The following is a 23,547-nucleotide window of genomic DNA, read 5'->3' on the forward strand; positions in this document are numbered from 1 at the left end:
GTCACCTTTTGCCATCCTTGCTTTTCTGTCTTCATTCATGTTTTATTTTTTTTCTCTGTTATATCAACATCAACAATGTATGTGTTTTTTAAAGGTTTCCAGTTAGCTGATGCCTTTGAGAGAGAGAGAGAACAGAAACTGTCATCAGCATCACCTTCTCTCCCACTCCTATACATTTGTTTTTTTGTCACCTCTCTCTTCACTTTTGTCTTTCAAAGTATGAAAAAGTAAAAAAATACATATATATATATATATATATATATATATATAAGATTTGGGAAACTCTGGATAGTCACCATTCCACTGCAAACAGATATTACAAAAAACAACAACAAAAATCAAAGTCTAAGAATATAGTAATGAAACGAGAACAAAGCAGCATAAATAACCCCCTACAAACCAATTTACAAGAAACCAGCAAATACTGATTCACTGATTCCTGCCTCTGCTTAGTCGATCATCTGCATAAAATGAGTGCAGTTGTTTGTTTCCCTGATTTTCTCTGCTCGCTTGTTCCAATCTCTGTGTTTATTCTCATCTCTGAGCAGCCAGTGTCTCTAAACAAACAAATAAAACAGTGATTAAATTGTTTTTGTAGCTTCAGCCTGTTGTGCGGTTCATAAAAATCAGTGGTTTACTGGAAACACATTACACAAGACCGAATGATTCCACCAATCTTTATTTATTCAATTTTGAGCCCAACCTACTTCTGGATTAGCACACATCTACATAATTACCACAACATGTCATGGCTTTTCAAAAACAACTGGGCCGGCAATTAGTCATTTTTCTTTCAGTGTTCTGTTCTACAGCTTGCTCATGACAACATCTATCTGCATTTCAGCAGCTACTCTTCATCGTTGGACTGTTTGTTCAAATTTAACAAGGGTGCGAGTGGCTCATAACTTGACATTTTAGTTTTTTACATTCTTTCTTACTTTGAAAGGTTTGAGACAGAAGCCAGTAGTTGTGCTGCATACCATAACTTTACACTTTACACCGTATACACAAGTTAAACAAATCTGGCTTTGAAATTGCATGTTCTTGCCAAGCATAAGATGTTAGTATGTCTACAGACTTTTCCACAGCCAAGTACAATTCATCCCAACAGGGAATCACAAGAATGCACACACACACACACACACGAAAGAGCATCTGGAAGAGTGACTCCTAAAGATTTGTAAAAGGTTATGTTCTTAACATATGGACCTTGCCAATAAGCAAGGCAACCTTCATTTTTGAATGGAGTTTGTGTAGGATTTTGAAGTCCAGTCCAGGATGTCTGGCTTTGCCCTTACTGGGCAGGTTTTTGACATTTTGGTCCATAAAAAGTGATGGTACCTCTCCTTTTATAAACATCAAATAACTAGTAAAAACTAGTAAATCCAAGTGTTTTTTGATTCAAATTGCTGAAGTTGGCCTTCCAAAAATGGTCAGCGCAGATGAAGCTTGTCAGACAGAGTAAATGCCTAATCCTTCCCTAATCGTGCCACCCACTGTGTACCAATATTTTAAACTTTGGGGAACAAATATGCAATGTTGGAACATTAGCCCCTCAATGACAATCCATGATGCAAAACATGGAGATTTTGGCTAGTTCAGCAAGCAGCTAGCAGACCACAGGGCACCTCGGATGATTAATTCAAATCTGGGGAAGAGTGACATCAGTAACACCAGGAAGTAGACTGAATTTCTGGAACAGTTTGATTCTGTTGACCACCAGTAGCTTTACATTAGCAGGTCCTTGATGAAACAATACTGTGAGACTGGGATGCGATTCTCATTGCACTGAACATTTAAGGATTCTTGATTGCAGTTTACACTGAATATAAGCAGGATGTGTCACTTAAAAATGTCCAGATCTCACAATACTGCACAGTAATAAATAGCCTTTCCCAGAAATTCAAGCAAAATGTAAAAAACATATGTAGGAAAGACAAAATTTTATTGTTCCTCGTGGGGAAATGAGGTCGTTGCAGCAGTAAAAGTAATAGCATTCAGCAGGGAAAAAAGAAAACAGAATACAGGCACAAAACAGAATACAAAATAAGCAATAAAAACAAATGAAATAATAAAAACAATAAAATAACAAAGGCTATAAAATAGATTGTCAACAACTGTGGGGTTATGTTAACATTATGCTGCAGACAATTTACACTTGGGTAGACTGCAAGAGTCTGGGAAAGAGTTTGGATTACTCAGATGAAATAAATATGAAATATGTGCTATAGGAAATATAATTCATATTAGTGTTGAATTGAAATTAAAGTAAAAGATAAACAATAATGGTCAAAACGATTATTGCGTTGTTATACTGTAATAATCTCTCTCCCTTTCTCCCTCTCTCTCTCTCCCTCCCTCCCTCTCTACCTCCCTCTCTCTCCCTCCCTCCCCTCTCTCTCTCTCTCTCTCTCTCTCTCTCTTATCCCTCCATCTCTCTCTATTGCTCTCTCTGTCCCTCTTTCTTTTTCTCTCCCTCCCTCTCTCTTTCTCTCCCTCCCTCCCTCTCTCCCTCCCTCTCTCACTCTCCCTCACTGTCTTTCCCTCTCCCTCCCTCCCTCCCTCCCTCCCTCCCTCTCTCTCTCTCTCTCTCTCTCTCTCTCTCAGGTGGTGTGGCAGCTTGGAGATATTGTTTGTGACTGCAGTGTTATTTATTTTCTGGGCAAGCGTGGAACAGTGTGCATAGCGGTGGCTGCTAGTGTCGTAACAGTAGTGACTGCTGTCAGTATAGGTGGATGTGTCGTGTGTTGGCCATGGCGGGGCATTCAGACTTCAGATTTTTTTTATTTTAATATATTTTTGTTTTATTTGGGGATCTATCTCTCTCTCCGTGTTACTGGAGGATACACACACTCTGGATGCTGCCCTGTTCGAATGCTGATGAACATGAAACCTCTCTCCAAACAGCTGGGACTACTGGAACAGATTACAAGGATGAACAGTATAGACACACACTGACAGGTAGAAAGACACATAGATGTGGACAGACACACACACACACACACACACACATACAGTATATATACAGTATATATACGCACCATCCATGGACACACACATGCACACACACACACACGCTTTGACAAATCCAAACCAAAGTCTGGGAAATGTTCTCTCTGCCATGCAGGGTAATAATATGCCATTCACCACCATTCAGCCACAATGGGAGTATCAACAGATAGAAAAACTGATAGACAAGTAGGCAGATAAACCACCAGACTACAGCTTCTCTCTCTCTCTCTCTCTCTTTTTTTTATCGTCTCCTTTTCCTTTCCAAACCTGAAAGAACGTTCTTCGCGAATGCAACTTCTGGGTGAATTAAAAGCGAGCCAACTCAGGACCCGTGAGCGAACAGACTGGTCTCAGGTCAGATAATAAGAAACGCTCTGGGCATTGCGTCTCCTCTGCTGACCTGTCCTCACTGCACCCAGAACTGCTGTTATGTGGACTATTTGGACTCTCCGAAGTTTATGCGTGGAACAGACAGGACTGCAGTGCAGAGACTGGTGTGTACAGACAAACTGTAGGGGGGGATACGGGACGCTCAGGTCGACACAGAAAACAGACTGAGTAAAGAGAGATGAAAAAATGGAAAAAGATCGAGAGAGAGCGAGAGAGTAAAAAATAATGGCTCCGCAGAGTCCAGTGCTCTCCGATCCAAGTCCACTGAACCTGGATCTCCACACAACAACCTACGGATTGTGAAACCGCTTCTTTATTTTTCCTCAAAAACCAGCAGACCGTATGAACTTTACTCTCTGGTTTTCTTCTACTTCTTTTTTTCTCCCTTCTTTTTTTACAGCTCCCTCCAATCAGTGTACCAAGATTTCCACCGAGAAAACATCCCTAATCTGTACTGTAATATATACATTTGTTGATATGTACATGTGTCTTGATTATTTCATGTAGTCTCTTCTCCTCTTTTTTTTTTCTGTGAATAGTTGCACCTTTCTTTTATGACTCTCTCCTGCAGCTTGAACAGTTGACGTAGTCGGCAGTTTATAAATGACTCAAAAGGGTATAAATTGCTCTGTTTTATTGTGGTGACAGCTGCAAAGATTAACTTTATTTCCTTGGAAAAATTATAACTGAAAAAAAATTGGAATATGAACATGGAATGATGGAACATTTGCCTCCCCTTCTCTCCTGTTTCCCCGCTTGCCACATAAAACCTTCTCCTCTTCTACTGTCTAAAGATGTGTTATACTGGTTGACCAGCAGGGGGTGCTGGTTTCTACTGAATGACAGTCAACACGCCCTTTAAACTTCAACATGACCATCTTCTAACTAACTTGTAAATATGTCCAGACTACCTTGCAATAAATCTTCAATGACTTCAGTTGGCTGCTTAGTGTCGGCTGCAAGTTAAAATCCATTCAGATTCAAATCAAATTGTTTTCGTCTTCAGTAGTCAAAGTCAAGTGGCATTCAGTTCAGTAATTGTTACACACTCTTAAAAAGGACGTGTAATTTTAACACATCTGTGTTTCCTTTGGGACAAAACGTATGTTAATGACAATACATTTTAACACAACATGTGCTGTTATTAACATATTTTGTTTTGTTTTAACATAGTGTGTGTCGTCCCAAAGAAGACACACAGATGTGTTAATGACACTTTTAAAGAGTGCAGGGTTTGGGTTAAAAAGAAGAGTCAATTTCTCAACTGAATTTCATTTGAGTAAAGAGACACTGAAAAGAAGAATTTGAAATTGAATGTAACATCAATCGCCATTCTCCCCCGTCAGGAATCCTGTAATTTCACAGCAGCGGAGTGTCTCTCTTTACCCCTCTTAATTTTTTTTTCTACTAACCAAAACTCCTTTGCTACTAACATCATGTCACCAGCTCACACATTGCTGGTGGTCTGTGGTGTCCCTCTTGTCCCTCTTTTATCTCACACGTCCCGAGCCGTTCAGGCCCCCACTCCCCCCAAAATGAAACAGGAGAAAGTTAATGCAACACTATACCTGCACTACTTCTCTCCTCTCTGCCTAGCTAACGATGCCCGGCCTGTTGCAATATTAACTAGCCGATCTTGCTTGTTCCCCATGTACCTGAGCTAGTGTATCCGCCATCAAACCCCCCCCCCTCCGGCTCCATTCACAGGTCTAGGATAGCCTACTTCGGCATCTCATTACATAGCCTACAGCACCTATGGCCCACTTCACTCACTTTACCTTACCAAGGGGAATGACTGAGACTATTTTTGTGCAAACTCAGCTATACTAGCAGTTGCCTTAAATGCGCTTTCCCCTTTTCAATTTGTATGTTCCTTTTTAACAATTATTTTTTCAGGCGGTTGATATTATCATGTAATGTAATGTATATTTTTTTTGTTTTTATTTCACAGAGGATTTTTTTTTTTTTTTTTTTTAATCTTTACCCCTTCTGTCTTCCAACGAGAATTTAACCCCTCCTACTTTCGTGTAGATTATTAAATAAACAGAAAAAGGAATAATACTGATAAAAATAAAAAGTTCATGGCCTTTGACCTTGAATGCAAAATGTCTTCATTTTATGTCTTTGTTATAGGTATGTTTGATTAACAGTTTTGCATTGAAGGTAAAAATTTTTGCCGTTTCGATACTTTATTCACTCTTACTTTTCTGTCAGACTGAATCTACTGGATCATTCAGAATCCTGTAAGTCTTTTAATGTTTTAAAATGTTACTTACCTTAAAACTGCATTGAATCTTCTTAACGAAAAAGAAGAAAGTTAAAGCGTTAAAGTTAAAGAATGAAATGATGTACAGCATTCACACTTCAAGTGATATGGACTCACTATATAGATCCAAGTATAATGGCTGTTAAACATCTTTGGAAACAGACTTATATGATTCTTATGACATTCTTTAATTGTCCTCAATACAATTTACACTGAAGAGATATGTTCAATTTTGGAAAAAGAGTGAAGAAACCAGAAGTTCATCATTTATTACATTCTGTTGAAAATAGAGAAGATGCAGTCTGTAAAATTCATTTGTCAATCAAGTTTTGGGTTACCTATCTTTTTAAAAGTGCCCTAATATATTTTATTTTGTGCTATCAATCATTCTGCAAGCGAAAGTTAGATTTTTTTTTTTTTTTTTTTTTTTTAAATGGATGTGTCATTGTGGAATGAAACTCTTCATTTTCTCAGCTGTTTTCATACAGCCGTCCTATGAGGACTCCATTTTGATTTGTTATTGTTGCACTTTTTTTGCTCACTCTTGTCTTGTCAGTCTGTATTAGCAGCTGCCATCAGTTGTCCCGGCTAATGGAGGTCTGCTGTGTTCAGGTCAGGAAAAGGGAAATAGGTTTTGAGCCATGTCTGGTATTGGCTGCAGCTGATGTGTGTTGCACATGTTTCACTCCACAATCAATGGACAGAAATATCCTCAGCAGCTACACCCTTTCCCATTAATGGTCAATAATATTCTTCAATAGACCACATGTTTTGACTTTTTTTTTTTCTGTGATATTTTGATATTTTTCAGGAAATTTGCAGCTGAGAGATGGAAGCTGTCAGTGTTATGAAACAGAGTTGAAACCTCTGTCTCAGAAGTGAACTGGTACATTATGAGAATCATAAAACCTTCCTGTCCTCTCACCCAGGGAGCAGTATAGGTCTCTGTTGTAATTGCTAACTACGTAAAAACAATGGGGTTTTCCGGGTTTCTGGCAGTAGTGGGGTTTATTTTTTTTTTTTGTTTGAGCCAGCTGGGATACAAACCAAAGTCAATCCAGGATAACAGTCTGTCTTTTCACTTTAACCGTGGCTGTCCTTGCCAAGCCAGAAGAGAACAGGGGCAGAGGGGGATTTTGTGCTGCAGACCGGCTCTGCCAAGGGACGTCTGTCATAAAAGCTCTTCTGTCTGTCCTCCCCAATTTCAGCACCTAGTGTCATCGACACAGAAGTCATTGTCAGAGGTTATCTGAAGTTGCACACTGCCTGACTGAATAAGGAGTTCAACTGGTGTACAGTATTTATTCAGCTTTATGTTTTAGGCACAAAATTAAGCCTTCTATAAGCAGTTTAAATGGTAAAGTGATATAGTTTGTCGGTTTAGAAATGAAGACACTTAATGTAATATTTTATGTCTGTTTATAGATAAAATGAATTCTGACACACATTACAAAAAAATAGCCCTAATTCTGCATATTTCTGGCTCTGGGAAAGCATAATCCTCGGTGACATGTTTGTCGTGTGCAAATGAAAACAGCTTTCCCTGCAGAAAATCCACTGTGGAGGCTTTTCCAGCACAGACAGTAAGTTGGAAGACCAGATTTTCATGATGAGTAATTTTGGATGACATGAAACCCCTTTGTGCCGTTGTTGGGCCTTTGGCTTAGAGGGTCAGCAGGCCTGCCTTACTGTAGGGGATGCAAGATTCAATATGCAAGAATTTCTTACAGTACATCGTTAGGGGCTCCTTAACCTTGTTTCGGCACCAGCTGGTCAGCAGCCAAACCATCACCGGCGGATGCAGCTGCTCTGATCGGCTGCTTAGCAACACTGACTTCATGGTTCATTCTCTGTGTGTGTGACTGGCAACCGACTTGTTCATTTTGAGTCTTTTCAGGGAAGCAAGAGTAATGATTCACTTCCATAACTTGTGAGCAACTGATGAATGAATCATCAAGAGAGCCATATCAACCCCCAACAGATAATACTGTCATTTTGTGCTATGGGACAGTAAAAATCTTTCTTACTGCCTCTTAAACTGTTTTTCATTAGTCACCGAAAGTCTAATCAACCCCATCCACACATTAGGCAAAACAACAGAATGAATGAGATGTTTTGAAATATTTTTTTTCTTGTTATGTTTTGCAAAGAGGAGGATCTATTAATTTGTTTATGTTGTTATTTTATACAGAAAATATTGCAGAAAGCAATGTGGGGGCGTGGCATGATTCAAGATGAAATGCTGAGGATGGTATTTGGTTTTGGTTTTTATACTGACTGACTGCTATTCATCAGACATCACATTTAATTTCTCCAATAATTGTGAGAATCAAGAAAAGGGAAATCCACAATCTCAAAAAGATATCTTGATTGATTTATTTGACATGTTTCAAATAAAAAATAGAAAAAAATATAATGACAATGTTTCGCCCATAGGCTTCGTCAGGTCAGGTTGTCTTTTCAGTTTGAAATTTTTTGTTTGAAACATGTGAGATAAATCAATCAGGATTTATTTTTGAGAGTGCAGACTTCCCTTTTTTCTTGGTTCTTGAATTAAGCCTATTTCCCCTTTCTTGCCTATTTGAAATCGATGCACCAGAGAAGCCCTATTTTATGTCCATTTTCTTACCCAGCATACAGACTTTCTTAGTAATTTCAAATAAATGTAAGCCAATGTGAAGCCCACGTGGAACTAGTCGGACCTTATGGAGTTATCATTTAACCATTTTACTTCACTCCTGGTGACTTGGCTGTGAAGCAGTGGCCCACTTACCCAGTTATTTAAAGGTCTTTTTAGCCTTAAGGCCTTTTGTGCCAAATCCATGAAGACCACTGGCTGTGCATTTGCCAAACCACAGTATGTCCTATCTGCCATCGTTGCATCATGCCTGAATGAACATGCACTCAAGCCAGTGGCAACAGGAGACCTATTGTCTTGTGAGGGGCGTTCATTTCACTGGCTGCCCATCCTTACATCCATTTTTAATAATATGATGGCTGATAGTCTCTTTCCATGCTCCAGCATTGTTGCTTTAAAAGCCTCATTAGTTAAGAGCAATATCCTGTAAGCTAGCGCCATGTTCTTGACCAAGTGCCAGGCAGAGTGTTACGCTTACCACAGGATTCAAATGGTGTCATCCTGTATTTTTTGGTTATCAGAGGTGGGAAAAGTACTTAAAGCTTAAGTAAAAGTAGCAATACCATAATGAAGAAATATTGATTAAAAGTAAATGTTCTGTGTTCAAAAGTTTACTTAAGTAAAAGTATAGAAGTATTAGCAGTAAAATGTACTTAAATATCAGAAGTAAAAGTACTCATTCTGAAGATCGGTCCCTTTCAGAGAGTTAAATTATTGATGCCTTAACCTGTAAGAAGTATTTCAGTGTTGTAGGTCTAACTGCTCCATATACTGTTGGGTAGTTTAAACTCTACCTGTGCATCATATTTTATGAACTTATTGCATGTTTTGCATGTAAAACCCTATTCTGCATAGTAACTAGTAACTATAGCTGTCAGATTAGTAGATATGTAGTGGAATAAAAAATACAAAATTTCAAATGTAGTGGAGTAAAAGTATAAGGTCTCACAAAATGGAAATACTCCAGTAAAGTGCCAGTACCTCAAAATTGTAAGTAGGCTACAGCACTATAACTGTACTTAGTTACTTTCCACCTCTGGTTATTATGTAAGATATATCTTAGAGGATGCCAAATGACCTATCACCCTCACTAGGGGATTTTATGTCTTCCTGACCAGAGGGATTTAACTTTGACACTGAAGCATTGCAAAAAAAAAAAAGTGTTTCACCCAAATGGAATAAACACATGAGTGAATATTTTGTTATTTTGGTTTGCAGCCATCATGACATCACACGCACTTCAAGCGAAAGAGACACTGTGCGATGTGATGGCTCCGCTGCCTTCCAGTCAGTCTGGCCTGTCGCGACCACAGCAGAAAAAACAGGGTATAGTTTAAGACAGACACACACACACACACACTGCGCGGGCCCATAAGCAATGTCCTTGTTCTCTCACATTTCATATTTGATTCTTTTCAAGTCATCTGAACTGGCTGGTGTCAGTGTGTGAACGCCCGGCCAGCCAAAGAACACAGAGCCATCACACTGGTTAAAAATCCCGGGAATGCTATCACTTTTCCTTTTCTCTCATCGTTATTTACTGTCTGGAAAACTGTTAATATTCTGGAGGAAAATAGGAGAGAAAATAGGGCAGCGAGCCACCGCAGAATTACAGAAGCAGGAAATTTCAGCGGGCTCTTGGCATCTCCAGAAACCTTGATGCTTTAATCACATTCATGTGAGGGGGAAATTTTCTGCTGGCCTGACAAGTCGGCGTGCTAAATGCCAGCAGAGCCACAGGAACTGCGACAGTGGTATTCAGTGAGGAATGTGTGGAAAAAGGCACACTTATCATATTATACTTATTGTCAGTCCCAATGCAAGATCATCGGCAATAAAGCAGCTTTTCAGAATGCAATGCTTTGTCACCCGTGCTTTTCAAGTTATGCTGACCTCATGTTAGCAGTTATACAACAAAATAACAGGAAAAATGGATGTTATGCACAGTCAACCAGGTCTGCAGAATGCTGATGACATCTGTAATTAGATAAACCTACTACTGAACTGAAGAGGAACCAAGTAACCTCACTTGGTGCCATTTGGACCATGTTTGATCCTTGGCTGTTTTGACTCCTTCCTTGTGTCTGAGCCTCACTGCTTTAATCTGCTTCATGCTGCGTTTATGATTAGCATTCATTCCCAACATGCTCACTGCTGGGACTAAATAATATATTTTTGCACTGTGAAATGTGACGAGAGCAGGGGAATAGCAGAGGGTTCAAATGCTGCACGCAACGGTAGAAACAAACTCTTTTTGCCATTTAGGTTCAGTGGTTAACATCTTCTGGCTCACAAACTTACAAATACATGTTTTGTTTAACCTTTGCTTATCAGGCTCAGTCACTGGAAATAATTTGTTTAGGACTTTAGAGCAAAAAAGTAGCACATCCAAAAATAAAAGTAGTATGGCAGAGATCTCACTCTAGTTAAACTAGACTAAACTAGACAAGACTTTTCACTTGAATTTATTTGCACACACACAATAATAATGTGTTTTGGCTTATACAGCCATGCCAATAAATTCAAGTGAAAAGTGAGTAGCCTTCTCTGCCATACTAGGCTACTATTATTTTTGGATATGCTACTTTTTTCCTCTAAAGTTCAGTGTTTTTGGTTAAGCACTCCAATCAAGTCTATTCTGGATGATGCCCACTTCTACCTCCACTCTTAATTTGTTTAGGACGTTTGTTATCTGACCCGAGTTAGTTTCTCCTCCACAGTGTAGCCTACATAGGAAAACACTGGATGCTGTCTTGCCCTCAGTGGCTCATGAGGTGGCCCTGCCCCTGAAAAGCAGCCAGGGCTTATTTCTGTGATGACAACTTGTTAGATGAGACCTGAGTGTGTGGACCAAAGACTGTTTGATCTCATTGTACAATATGGCTGACCTTGAGACTCTCTCTCTCTCTCTCTCTCTCTCTCTCTCTCTCTCTCTCTCTCGCTCTCTGTCACACACACACACACACACACACACACACACACACACACACACACACACACACACACACACACACACACTTAGCACTTTGATGGGAACTCTAAGGCAGCTGGGTGTTATTTCTAATCCGGTTGATGAAAACTTCCACCAAGCATTTCACCTCACAGTGAAACCAAAACAGTCCCTACCAGACAAACCATTGGGGCTAAGCTGTTTTCTTTTCTGTCCACTTTGGTTTTCTTTATGAATGTTAATAGTTTTACTTATAGGTTTTATTTCAAGTTACCTTATCATGTTTGAGCATCAGCTTCAAGTTAATAACATATGCTGAAATTGGATTATGGGATTTAACTCATGAAGGCTAATTAGTTAGTTATGCTTGATGATTGGAAGATGATGAACCACAGTTAAACGTCATTCTCTCACATAATATTTGATTATTGTCAAGTTTTCCCAACCGGTTTGTAGGTTATGTGTGGCAAAATACAAAGAAATTGTATGGGTTATAATCCTGGGAATGCTGTGTCACTTTTCTCCCATCTTGTCCGTTTTCCCTCATCTATCTGAAAATATCTATTATTTACTGTTTGGAGGAAAACAGTAGCCTAGATGGTCCCAAACAGAAACTCGGAGAGAGAATTGGTTAGCATTTTTTTTTCAAATAACTAACTCTCCTGACCCCACTTGAAAGTTCAGACTCATGCTGATATCCGGAAATTACATAATTCGCCCAAGGACCGCGACGTGTTTTGTTTCCGTCCTGTTAAATGAACGAGGTTGTGACTCACTCCCCCGTTGGTGCCCGCTGACCTCCAGACTCAGCAGTCTATCACTCTGAGACCTGCCGAAAGCGGTCGCTCCCCTGCTGCTGACACGCTCCTGTCTCATTTGTGCTAAGTAATCACCCCGGGGTGTCACCGTTGCTCACAGGCCCAGACAAGTACTACTTAAAGAAACAGACAATCTTTTAGCCTACTTTTGAGCTGAAGTGTTCCCGCCCACCCCACGGTTCTGAGCGGAAAGCGCAGGTGTTGATATCGAACGTCTCAAGTGGTGCTGAAAGAACAGCGGCGGAACCAAACGGACAGCTCCGGTCCCTGAGCTCTGATTGGCTAATTCACTTCAGAAACAGTTGTTAAAATGCCTGACGAACTCCCAACTGTGACCGCTTAGCAGTTAATTTGAATACTGATGCGCCAACGGAAAATCACCACTCATACAGGTACTTATGTGTGTCGCTAGCAATCACGTTAGCAGCTATTAAAGAACTATATTGCTTGGGAAGAATTAGGCCTATTATTAAATATCAAATGAAATAAACAGACTAACTAAAATCACTTTAAAGCACGGCCTTTTGTGGCCTATTACTTAATTTAGCTACAACGTCGAGTGGGCTGATATTCAGAAAAAAAAAATATTAAAAATCATAGCATATCGAGGCCTTGAAGGGGTGTAAGTAGGTTTTGGCAAACTTTACAGGTGAGACAAAAAGGAAAAAGGTGAACATAACTTTAATCGACTGTAAAATTTTGATAATGATAACAGCCTAAATACCCTAAAATAAAAACAACTTCTAGCTTCCAGCCCTAGATATGAAACCGTATCCTGCATTTGTCCCTCTATTGCAAGGGACATCATGCGTGTGTGTGTGTGTGTGTGTGTGAAGTTTATTTATTTATTTGTGTTTGTGTGTGTGTGTGTGTGTGTGTGTGTGTGTGTGTGTGTGTGTGTGTGTGTGTGAATGGCTAATCCATCATTCTCTAAAACTCCCACCTACCCTACCTTTAAGTCCCCCAATCCCTTCAACCTGGATGTGAATAAATTAGGATGGGTGAGAGAAAAACCCATGGTGCTGAAACGCTATAGCCTACCTCTGCTGTCAGAGGACCTGGACGGGCTGGAGCAGCACTAGTGCCACCTCTGGTTTTTAACTCAGCTCCTGCCTGCCTCTCTGCCTCTCAGCACACACACACACACACACACACACACGGCACTCCAGCGCTTACTTTCACCCTCTTCCTCGGTCACTCCAGCGGGGCTCCGGCATGGCAGAGCGCAGGGGAAACTGGGACCGGGCGGAGGATGACTTGCCGGTTTACCTCGCCCGGCCCGGCACGGCCGACCAGGTGCCCCGGCAGAAATACGGCGGCTTGTTTTGCAGCGTCGAGGGCGCGTACGAGAGTAAAACCATAGACTTTGATGCCCTGAGCGTCGGGCAGAGGGGCTCCCGCACCCCGAGGACCGCCAAACGGGAGACCGGCCAGGAGGCGAGGAGCCCGGCGGCGAGTGACGGCTGCTTCCCGGGTGTGGAAAAAAGTCATCAAGGGAAAGACTCACCTCGCGTTGAGATCAAAACTGCCGGTGGGAAGGAAGTCCTGCAGAACCTGGGAGATGAAAAGGTAAGGAGACATTAACTTTTTGCCTGACTGGCAGCAGCTGAAATCATGAGACAGCTGCAGCATGTGTAAATGACAGGAGTGGTTTCAACATTGTGTGTCACTGTTGTGCCTGTTATTTTCACTGTTGCATTGTTTTTACCCTCTTAGTCCTATCTTATTTTAATCTTGTGTTTCCCTCTTGTTTCTGCTTAATTTACTGTGATGTTTGCCTTCATTTGTTTGTTAAAAAAGTGGTATACAAAGTGATATACAAATAAAGTTTATCAGCCTATTATTACTATTTTCCGTACAGTGAAATATGGAAGATGCAGACAGCCCACTATAGGGTTACAACTGTCTGAAACTGCTAATTAGCCTACTGTAGCCTAATTGGCTCACATATGCCCATATTGACACATACTGCTGCTGTCAAACAGTGGGGTATGTCTAAATAAATTTCAAAGTCTGTCCGTTCATCCTCATATGAAAAGCTTACATCATAAACTTATCCACTTAAGAGGGGCTGGGTTTATGCCAAGAGCATCCGGATGCACTGCTGAATAATGGAAGAGACTCTAAATTGTGCATAGGATCTGTCATTGTGTCACAGACTATGACAAAACACAAATGTTGTGTAGGGAATATAGAAGTTGTAAATTGATTACTCTTATTGAGGAATATAGAACTTATTTTACAGTTAAAATTGAGAAGCTGTGGTAATTTAACTACTTTGTGGACTGTACCTTTAAATGTTGTCCTAATATTCTACAGTCATGGAAGCACACAGAGCATGAAACATCTTTGTCGTTGACCAGCCATGGTGGCATTAAGAGATCATCAGCCAATTTATTTTTTTTAGCAGGTTTTTAGAATAGGAAGAAAATGGTTGAACACAAACAGGCTCCCTGCCAAACTGGCCAGGAGAGGAGACAGACTTACCATTCACAGCCAGCGTTTACCAGCATTTGGGTGGTGGCTAGTGTAAATTTCAAACCCTGGAAGGACATCGCAGAGAGATTCAGCCAAAGAAACAAGACAATAAGTCAGAGGGAAGACTAAAGCAAACCAACTAGAAAGCTTATCTTTTGTGCAGGCTGGACAAATCAGACTGCCTTTTATTAACACTGGACTGGAGTCTGGAGCACCTGCAGGCGAATCACAGAGCGGCTGGCCAAAATGTTTTACTGACTAAAACTACTACTGTATTAGATGCTGTTTCTCTCACACCTTAGATGTGTGTAAGTGTGTGTTGTTTGTGTGTGCATGTGCTGTAACTGTATGACAGCAACTTTAACTCCCATGCTCATTGAAACCAACAGCTAGAGGTTTCAGAAAAATAAGAAACTGAAATTTAAAATGTGACACACCCCTTTAAGTAGACTAGATAGAGGAGATTTCTGCTTATGTTTTGCTGTTACCTGATATTTGGTTAGACCACACAGATTAGAAATACAATACACATAAGAAATGCGATACACAAAAGAAATAGACGAAAGGGAAAATAAAACTAGAGGGAGATCCCTTTCATCTATGAAGCCACTGATGTACAATTCTACAGAGAATGAACTGGAAAAAAGGGGAAAGCTGACAGTAATAGGAGCCTAGATGATTTTCTGACAGTGACATTTCTGACATTTTCTGGTTCACAACTCATGACACTATAGATTTATTTTATTTTTATTCATTACCTTTACCTGTAGGCTACCCTTCTCCAGGGTTGTCCTGTAGAAATCAAGAATTTCCTTATACAGGGTTTCTAGCTTTGGGGGATAGCTGATTATGATCTTAAAAACTGATTAGATTCTGCAATACTTGAAGAAAAACATGGATCCTTAAACTGAATATTTTCCTCTTTAAAAGCTGCAGTACAAGTGCTCTTCTGTTACAGGACAGCTGTTTTACCTATACAACAGGTTATTCATCTCAGTAGAGTAAGCTTGTTGTATCAGAGTCAGAATAGCTTTAATTCACCAAATACAATGGCTGCAGAAGGAATTTGACTTGGCTAATTAGTGCTTACAGACAAGTTACAAGACAGTTTGACACACTAAATGCAGGTAAAAACAAAACAGGACTTAGCATATAGTGCAGACAAGATGAACTGACTGACCTAATGACAGTAAACTGAACATAGACACATGCCATGTATAGTATACGTTAAAAACTAAAGAGATGTTTCAGTGAAGCAGCGTCGGCACAGTCCTCATCATCCTGAGTAGGTCAAACAGAAATGATGCTTTACTTCCAATGATGCGAAAATTAATTCAATCTGCAGCTGAAGCCATCACTCACTCTTGTAATATGATACTTTCAGTGTTCGTTATCTTATGTTTAAAGCAATATGCTCCCTGTTTTGCCAGCACTTTACTTGAGGTGCATTGTGGGGCATTATAAGCGCACTGTAAGCATATATAAACTTGTCTTACACAATAACAACAACAACAAAATAAATATAAAATATAAAACTGAATTTATATGGCACTTCACAACTGCACACACTGCACACACTACAATATATTATGATTATGTCATTTTATGCACTATGTCCCACTCTGATTATGCAGAAATGCCTTCATAAAGTGCTTATATTATACTCATGATGTCTCATTATTCCAAATGAATTAGTGTTACCCCTCTTTTTTATGCTAAATCCACTGTTAAATTACAGTATGTGGTCTTGAGCAGGATAGCTGCAGTATTCCCTCACAGTCTGATCCTTCTTCTAATCTCAGACTGACGAGGGTTCACCGTGTGGGCACCGAAAATGATGATTCATCCTTCTCACACACACACACATGAGCACACACACACACACGCACACACAGACACACACATAGACACACACATACAGAGAGAGAGAGAGAGAGAAATCCTGGCTCAGAGAAGAAAAAAGCCATTAGACAAAGTGAGGATGATTGCTAGTTAGTCGTGGCAAGGCTGGCCACATACGACCGCACACACACACACACACACACACACAAGTAAATGGATTTCTAAGAGGAGAAGGAAACAGTTAAACATTACAGACAGCGGGTCATAACAAACCAGATGTCATTTGATATGATCTAATACAATATGTAATAGATTACAATCAAATAGAATCAAATAAAAATTGATTGTGTGTTGCTTGGAGGCACAAAACTGTCTTCAGCCTTACCTCAACTCTGGCCTGGGATCAGCAGTTGCTGTGGTTCAAATACTAATGGAAAATATTTCTCATGTTTGTTGTAATTTCCTTAGAATGCCAGAAAGGTGATGTTGTTTACTTCATCCATTCAGATACCAAACTGACTACATAGTGCTGTATATTTAAGGAGATCTTGCTTTGTTTTTGTTTTTTTTGGCGACATCTTTGGCGATAAGTGCTCATTGCTGTGGTGTTTCTGCACTGCACTTCCCAGAGATCACCTGTCAATCAAACAGTGTGTCCAGTGTATTTTTATTTGGATTTTCTGTTAATGAAGTTTGAGTTTCTGTAGGTGGCGCTCTTTTCTTTGTCTGTTTAGCCATGGTGGCTATCACTGCTTATGCTAACTACCCAGACACTGATTGTTTAGAACAGCAAATGTTTTTTATTTTATTTTTTTTATTTAACCTTTATTTAACCAGGCAGGTCAATAAAGAACAAATTCTTATTTACAATGACGGCCTAGCAAGAGGACAAAAGGCCTCTCGAAGGGTAAAGGGAAAAGGAGACAAAAAACCCCCCAAAAAAACACGCAAAACAAACTAAACAAAGAACAATCCAGATAAGATTATCAGACACAAATGTTACACACATCGCAGAGGCAGAGAAACCCAACACAGTATGGGAACAGGGAAATAATCAAAACACACACCAAACAAACACCAAAATTACAAGTCATGCAAGTCATGAAGCAGAGCAGACACATTACTTTGTCAGTTAAAAGGCTGGGTGACAGTTGCAGGTGTGTGTGAACAACTCTGCAATAAAGTCCTTAAAATGTAAAAGCTTTCATGATTTAAATATGGGTTGAATCACTATTGCGTTATAACAATCAGCGATAGAGAGTAGCAAAACAGACATTTATTTATATGAAAAAGTTGCAAGATTGTCACTTTAAGTATACTCAATATTTTCCTGTAGGTTATCTAAACTTCCTGGCACTCATTATTACAAATCCCACCTATCTGGCACTTAAGTAGAGCTGTTCTACTTAATCAAACATGAAACCAAGCAGAAGACTCTCTGTTTCTGCTACAGTGGCAGATCTCTCACCTCTCATCTCTCTCACTATAAATCAAAGGGGGATTGATGGACCTGCTGTGAAACACCATCAAACACAAACAGTAGGAGGAGTACCTAGAGTCACTTATCATCTTATACTAACCATACCTGACATTGCTGAGATGCACAGAAAGGCACAATAACCAAGCAACAATTTTATTTTTTGAGCTATTGATTTTTTTTCTTTTTTTTTCCATTTGGGTAAACCTGTCCTTATCATTTCCGCCTGGTAATCCTTGTACTGTCACTATTGATTCTCTGCCAGCCAGAGGACAGTTTGTCTCTGGGATGCTGCAGGCACCTTAACTAACCCTCAGCATAAAACTATTCCCTTATCTTTACTTCTACCCTCACATCATCTTAACAGCATCCTCACCTCACCACAAAAAGCCCTTTCCCTCACTAAAATCCTAAATGTAACCCGTTCCCTACCTTTTACAACACTCCATCATGTTATAAAATGATTTCTCCAGCTATCCGGTGTAGACATTTCCAGTATGGCAGGCAGCCACGTTCCCCCATGTGGCCTCATGTTGAACTGCAATGTTGCACCTCCTGAAGGGCCAGCTGACTCAGCAGAAATCAACAGACAGGGACCGAGGCTGTGCGTGTTTGTTGGCTCTAATCATAAACTGTGTGAGGACATCAGACTGACAACACAGACAGGATGTGCTTACTCCTCTGATGTTACCCTGGGTGCTAGTCGGGCCTAACGTGGCCTTTTATGCAAACTAATGACAAGTGGAAAAGTTGCCTGGATATCTGATGTCTGGCGATCCAGTTTCTCTCTCACTGGTGCGATAGTGCCTCCGATTCACTTTGAATTCTCTTAATTCAAAATGCAATTTTTTCAATGTGATTCACATAGTAATGATAATTCTGTCAAATTTAGTAATTCTTTATAGATTGGGAATAAGAACACTTTGATAGCAAAAGTTCAAAAGTTTTCCAGTTATTGAATTTTCAAGAACAAACACTTCCTAGAATGTTTGAACTGAATTACCTTCAACTACCCCTTTACTTCAGCCCATGTTGATGCAGTAATAATACAGCACTTTTCTGTTTGTAAAATACTTTTCAGCAATTTTAAAGTGCTCCAAGGGAAATTAAAAGCAAGGAAAAGAAGAAGGGAAAAAAAGCAAGAAAAAAACAGGAAGAAAAAAAAAATTGTACTCTGTGTTTGCAATGGGGATTCTCTGTCTTTTTCAGTCCAGGACCCAAATTTAGTGATTTTAGACTTTCTCTGGGACAAAATGTCTAAGAAATACTAGTTTTCTATGGCAGGATTCAAAAGAAACAGGTTTATCAGTCATCAAGAAACTGTTACAAAATTGAATATCCTTCTCTTCTGTTTCTGTGACATTACACAATGAAAGTATGACACGTCCAAAATATAACTGTATCAAATTCATTCAGATTCTGGGTTGTGGCCCAGCTTAACTCCATTAGAACCTGCATTGATCCATCTGACAGCTGTGGGTTTGATTTCAGTGGGCTGTGTGTGTGTGTGTGGTTGTGTGTGTGTGTGTGTGTGTGTGAGAGAGAGAGAGAGAGCTGCAGTGTCAGTGCATACTTACCTTTACCATAACCCTAACCCTAATTCCAACCCTATACCCTTAATCCTATTACTGTTTTTGCATGCATTGTGTGAAGAATATCAGCATGTAGTAAATGATCATTTAAGCACACTGGATTGAAACCTCACTGAAGCCCAAACATTGCTGCTTGTCTTGTCTTCTTTTATGTGATTGGTTTACTTTTATGTCCCTCATGTCGAACAGCACTGTGGGTCGATTTTTACCCTAAAAACTGTGGAATTATTTGCGCTGCCTGCTGAATTCAATAGTGCACAGTTTTGGGGCATGCCTTGTGTGTGTGTAGTTCCTGTCTGTGCTGTTAATGGAGAGCAGGGATGGGCACTTTATAAGAAAAGTCAAGTAATCTGCACATTACTTAAAATCAAAAAGTATTTTCAAGGCTTCTATTAAGCCATGCTCTGCTCACCACAACATTTCAATACTACATCTTCATGAAGATGTAGTAATTTTGCACATTTTGGTGAGCAAAGCATGGCTTAATAAATGCCTTGAAAAGACTTTTTCAGCCTCCTTAGTCTTTTTGATTTTAAGGTTAGGGTTAGTGTGCGGATTCCTTGCCTTTTCTTATGAAGTCTCTGCTAATTGGAACCTACACACCTGCTGCCAATCACACTAAAGAACTAAACCATAGGTGCAACAGTTCCCTGAATAGTTTAAGATGAGCAGGGCTGAGGCCCTGCAGGTTTTCGTACCAACCTAACACTACACCAGGTGATTTCACTGATGAGCTCCCTCTCTGACTGAAAGTGTGCTAATCAGTGAATGAATGAATGAACGAATGAATGAATGAAAACCTGCTGACTCTCAGTGCTTCATGGCACACGGCTGCCCCATTATCTGATGTGGAGTGAAGAACGGGGAGTGGCAGTCCAGGGAAGCTGGTATGGGGAGGAGCTCCTCTTTGTTCTTACTGTCAGGGTGCTGGTCAGACTGGGATGGGCTCTTTACACACACACACGCACATTTACACACACAGACACACACAAACACACACACAAAAATGCACCTTCAGATGCACGCTCATCCACACACCCACTCTTTCCAAAATTTGCCCACAGGTCATATATTCTGACCGCCTGCTTTTAAAAAGAACAGGTCAAAACACTCACTCATACCTCAGGCGATTGCACTACTCAACAAATGAAAGCCTTAAGTAATATTATTGTATTACATGCTCTCTATAACCTTCATCGACTCGGCCCAGCTGGTCTGGGTCAGAGAGAGAGAGAGAGAGCACTTTCTAACTTGTAATGTGTCTGCTCCGATAATATGATATTGTGACATGGTTTTTGGATACTGTAGCGTGTATTTTGATACTATATTGTGCAATTTTCACTTTTACTACGGTGCTCTCTTGATACTTGATTCTGTTTCCCTGTTGCCACGCCAACGTGTGTTTCTCACTGCAATGAAATTTTCCCTATGGGGACGATAAAGTCACACACACACACCTATATTCACATGCACATTGGCATACATGCACACATACAAACAAACACACGCATGCTGCACTAGACTTAGTATCATTAGTAAATTATGATGGTGTCCTTCAGGCCGATTATTAAATCTTCACTAGACAAAATTTTTATGTAAAAACACAGCCATCTTATTAGCCTAAATCACAAAGTGAGGCTAGAGAATAGGAGAAGAGTATCCACTCCCCCTATAGATTCGGTCTATTTCCCCAAATTCCCCAAATTAGATTCGGTCTATTTCCCCAAATTTAATTCTGATGTCAGCAGACACTTCTCTGCCCACAGGAAGTGATGAATTGAAACTTTAAGTGATCTTGAGCTATGGTACTAACTTGGGTCGTGTAGCTTCCAGGCCATGATATAATCCCAAAATCGGCAAATCTTACAATTACTGATAAATGTATTTTCTTTGTTCCATCGGCATAAGTTTCCTCCGACCGGATTTCAGTGTTACACTTGTTCAAACTGAAAGGTTTAATAAACATAAAGAAAGCGATTCACTTAACTACAATTCAGCAACATGACAAGTTTTTTTTGTCATTTTATTGTCAGAATCTGCTTTGTTTGTGTTCATTTATGTGCTATAGAAGTGTGATTTTGAGACCTGTTTCACCATATAATGGCAGTGAATGGAGAGAGAGAAAAAACGCGATTCTCCATTCGTCTCTACCGGAGCCCTGGAGCAACAGATAATAGAGAATCACGCATTTGGGGGTTATATCATGTCCAGGTAGCTACACAACCCAAGGTACTACCAAAGTTCAACACCAAAACTTCCTCCAAAACATTTAGAGAAAGCTGGACTCACAAACGTTAGATCTTTTTCCTCTCTCGTCTCTTTGGTTTCCTTATATAAAGCATCACAGACCGGCTGGGTTGGTAAACATGAGCGTGCGGTGTGCAGTTTACTGACTCACTTTAAATCATTTCTAGGTTTTGAAGTTCACATTTTTCAACCAGTTCCCTCTCGCTGCCATTTGGAGCCGCCAACGTGCGAAGTTGCCCAGTGCAGCTTTAATGACCTGACTAAGTCCTTTCTGCATCCTTGATCTGTCTGCCCCGTCTGTCAGATGTCAGTCTGTTAATGTGTTGTGCAGAGGAAACAGGCCTGCCAACCTAAAGTGTGTTGTTGATGCATTCTCCAAGGCCTGGGAATGCTGAGGTAATGCCTCTCCACCTCAGTGCCATGAAAGGACATGTCAGCAGATGCTGCGCCTGCTCGCCTGAAGCTGCAGGAACACTGTCACTACCTGGGAAAGGGGCGTTACCATAACGATAAAATATTTAGTGCCTTAATATCTAAAATATTTAGATATTCAAGTGTTTCTCCTCCTTATATCTAACATTTCACATTACTGAGAAAACTGTACAGTGTGAGATACGACGTTGAGAGGTTTATAAGATGAGATATTTGAGATATTAACTGTGTAAAATTAGTTTGAGCTGATCACACTCAACACAGACAGAAAGCAATCGTCGACATCTAGATAAAGGGCTGTTGTCCTGAAATTTGAACCAAGTAAACATTACCCATGAACCATTTTCCTCCTCTTCATTTTTAACCCATTAACCATAAGAAAATATATATACAACATATAAATAAAATCAAATAAATAATATATCTATATCTATAGGGTGAGAAACTATGTACACTTGAATACATAGATATAATGAAGATAATATATTTATGTATAGCCTTTGATTTATCATTGAATACAGAAAAAAGTCTTGCACACATACAGTCACACACTCCCACACACATAAACAGGAAGCGAACCTGGTAAATATTTGTTGTTATGAAGAATTAAACATTTAGACATTATGAAAACGTTCCCTTCCTAATCTCCTCCTAATTTACATACCTACATTCCCTGGGAAACCATGTGACAGTTGAGATATTCATGTTTATAATTCTAAACACTGAACACACAGGAGGCAAATCAGTGTCTGCTAAATGACAAACATCTAAACATTTAAACATTACTCAGTGAAGGTTTCTACCTCCTATATTTTAAATCCACATTATAACAAACCACTTACATATCATCTAAATCAAAATTTTGCAGGTTGAGATATACAAGATATGATATTCATGACAAGGCTGTTGTCATATTTGTCATGAAACATTTTCTACTCCTAATATTTAAATCCACATTACTTATCAAACTATATAAAACAAACCATTTTGATTCGGTTTGATGTTCATTTTGATATATTTCCTATGATATATTATTAAATACGCACACTCATACTAAAGCAAAACATCAGTGCTTGGTGAATGGTTGCAATGGTTGCTGTCATTTTGAAACATCATCATGAAACATTTAAACATATCAAATCTTCTAAATTGTAAACCCACATTTCTTTGAAAACTATGCAAAGTATGTACTGAATAGGATTAAGATATTCCAGTTTATGGTTGTGTATCATACACATGCAGGCACACATGCGCACACGCCCCCACACAGGCACACCCTTAGTCACGTGCACGCTCACATGCACAACCTCAGACCTCATTACGAGTGCATTAGTGTCGAGGGGGGGTTGGAGGGAGTGGTGGAGGAAGCGAGTGGCTGAGTGCAAGGGGCATCCACTTAGATCCA

At 39.8% G+C, this 23,547-nt stretch overlaps 1 protein-coding gene across 3 annotated transcripts in view; it reads left to right on the top strand.

Moving 5' to 3' along the window:
* The first annotated feature begins 13,289 nt into the window (after positions 1–13,289).
* The window catches only part of dpysl3 (dihydropyrimidinase like 3), a 57,778-nt gene continuing 47,520 nt past the window's right edge, over positions 13,290–23,547 (top strand). For 2 of the 3 annotated variants that reach the window (XM_071539651.1, XM_071539653.1), the window contains exon 1: positions 13,290–13,643. In XM_071539651.1, the coding sequence (XP_071395752.1) occupies positions 13,290–13,643 (354 nt within the window). The remainder of the gene's footprint in view (positions 13,644–23,547) is intronic. The other variant, XM_071539652.1, reaches the window with a different exon arrangement.

Source organism: Centroberyx affinis, unplaced genomic scaffold, assembly GCF_046629955.1.
Source record: "Centroberyx affinis isolate AG114_WGS23_722 - 3 ecotype Tasmania unplaced genomic scaffold, CSIRO-AGI_Caff_v1 ptg003481l_1, whole genome shotgun sequence".
NCBI classification, from domain to species: domain Eukaryota; kingdom Metazoa; phylum Chordata; class Actinopteri; order Beryciformes; family Berycidae; genus Centroberyx; species Centroberyx affinis.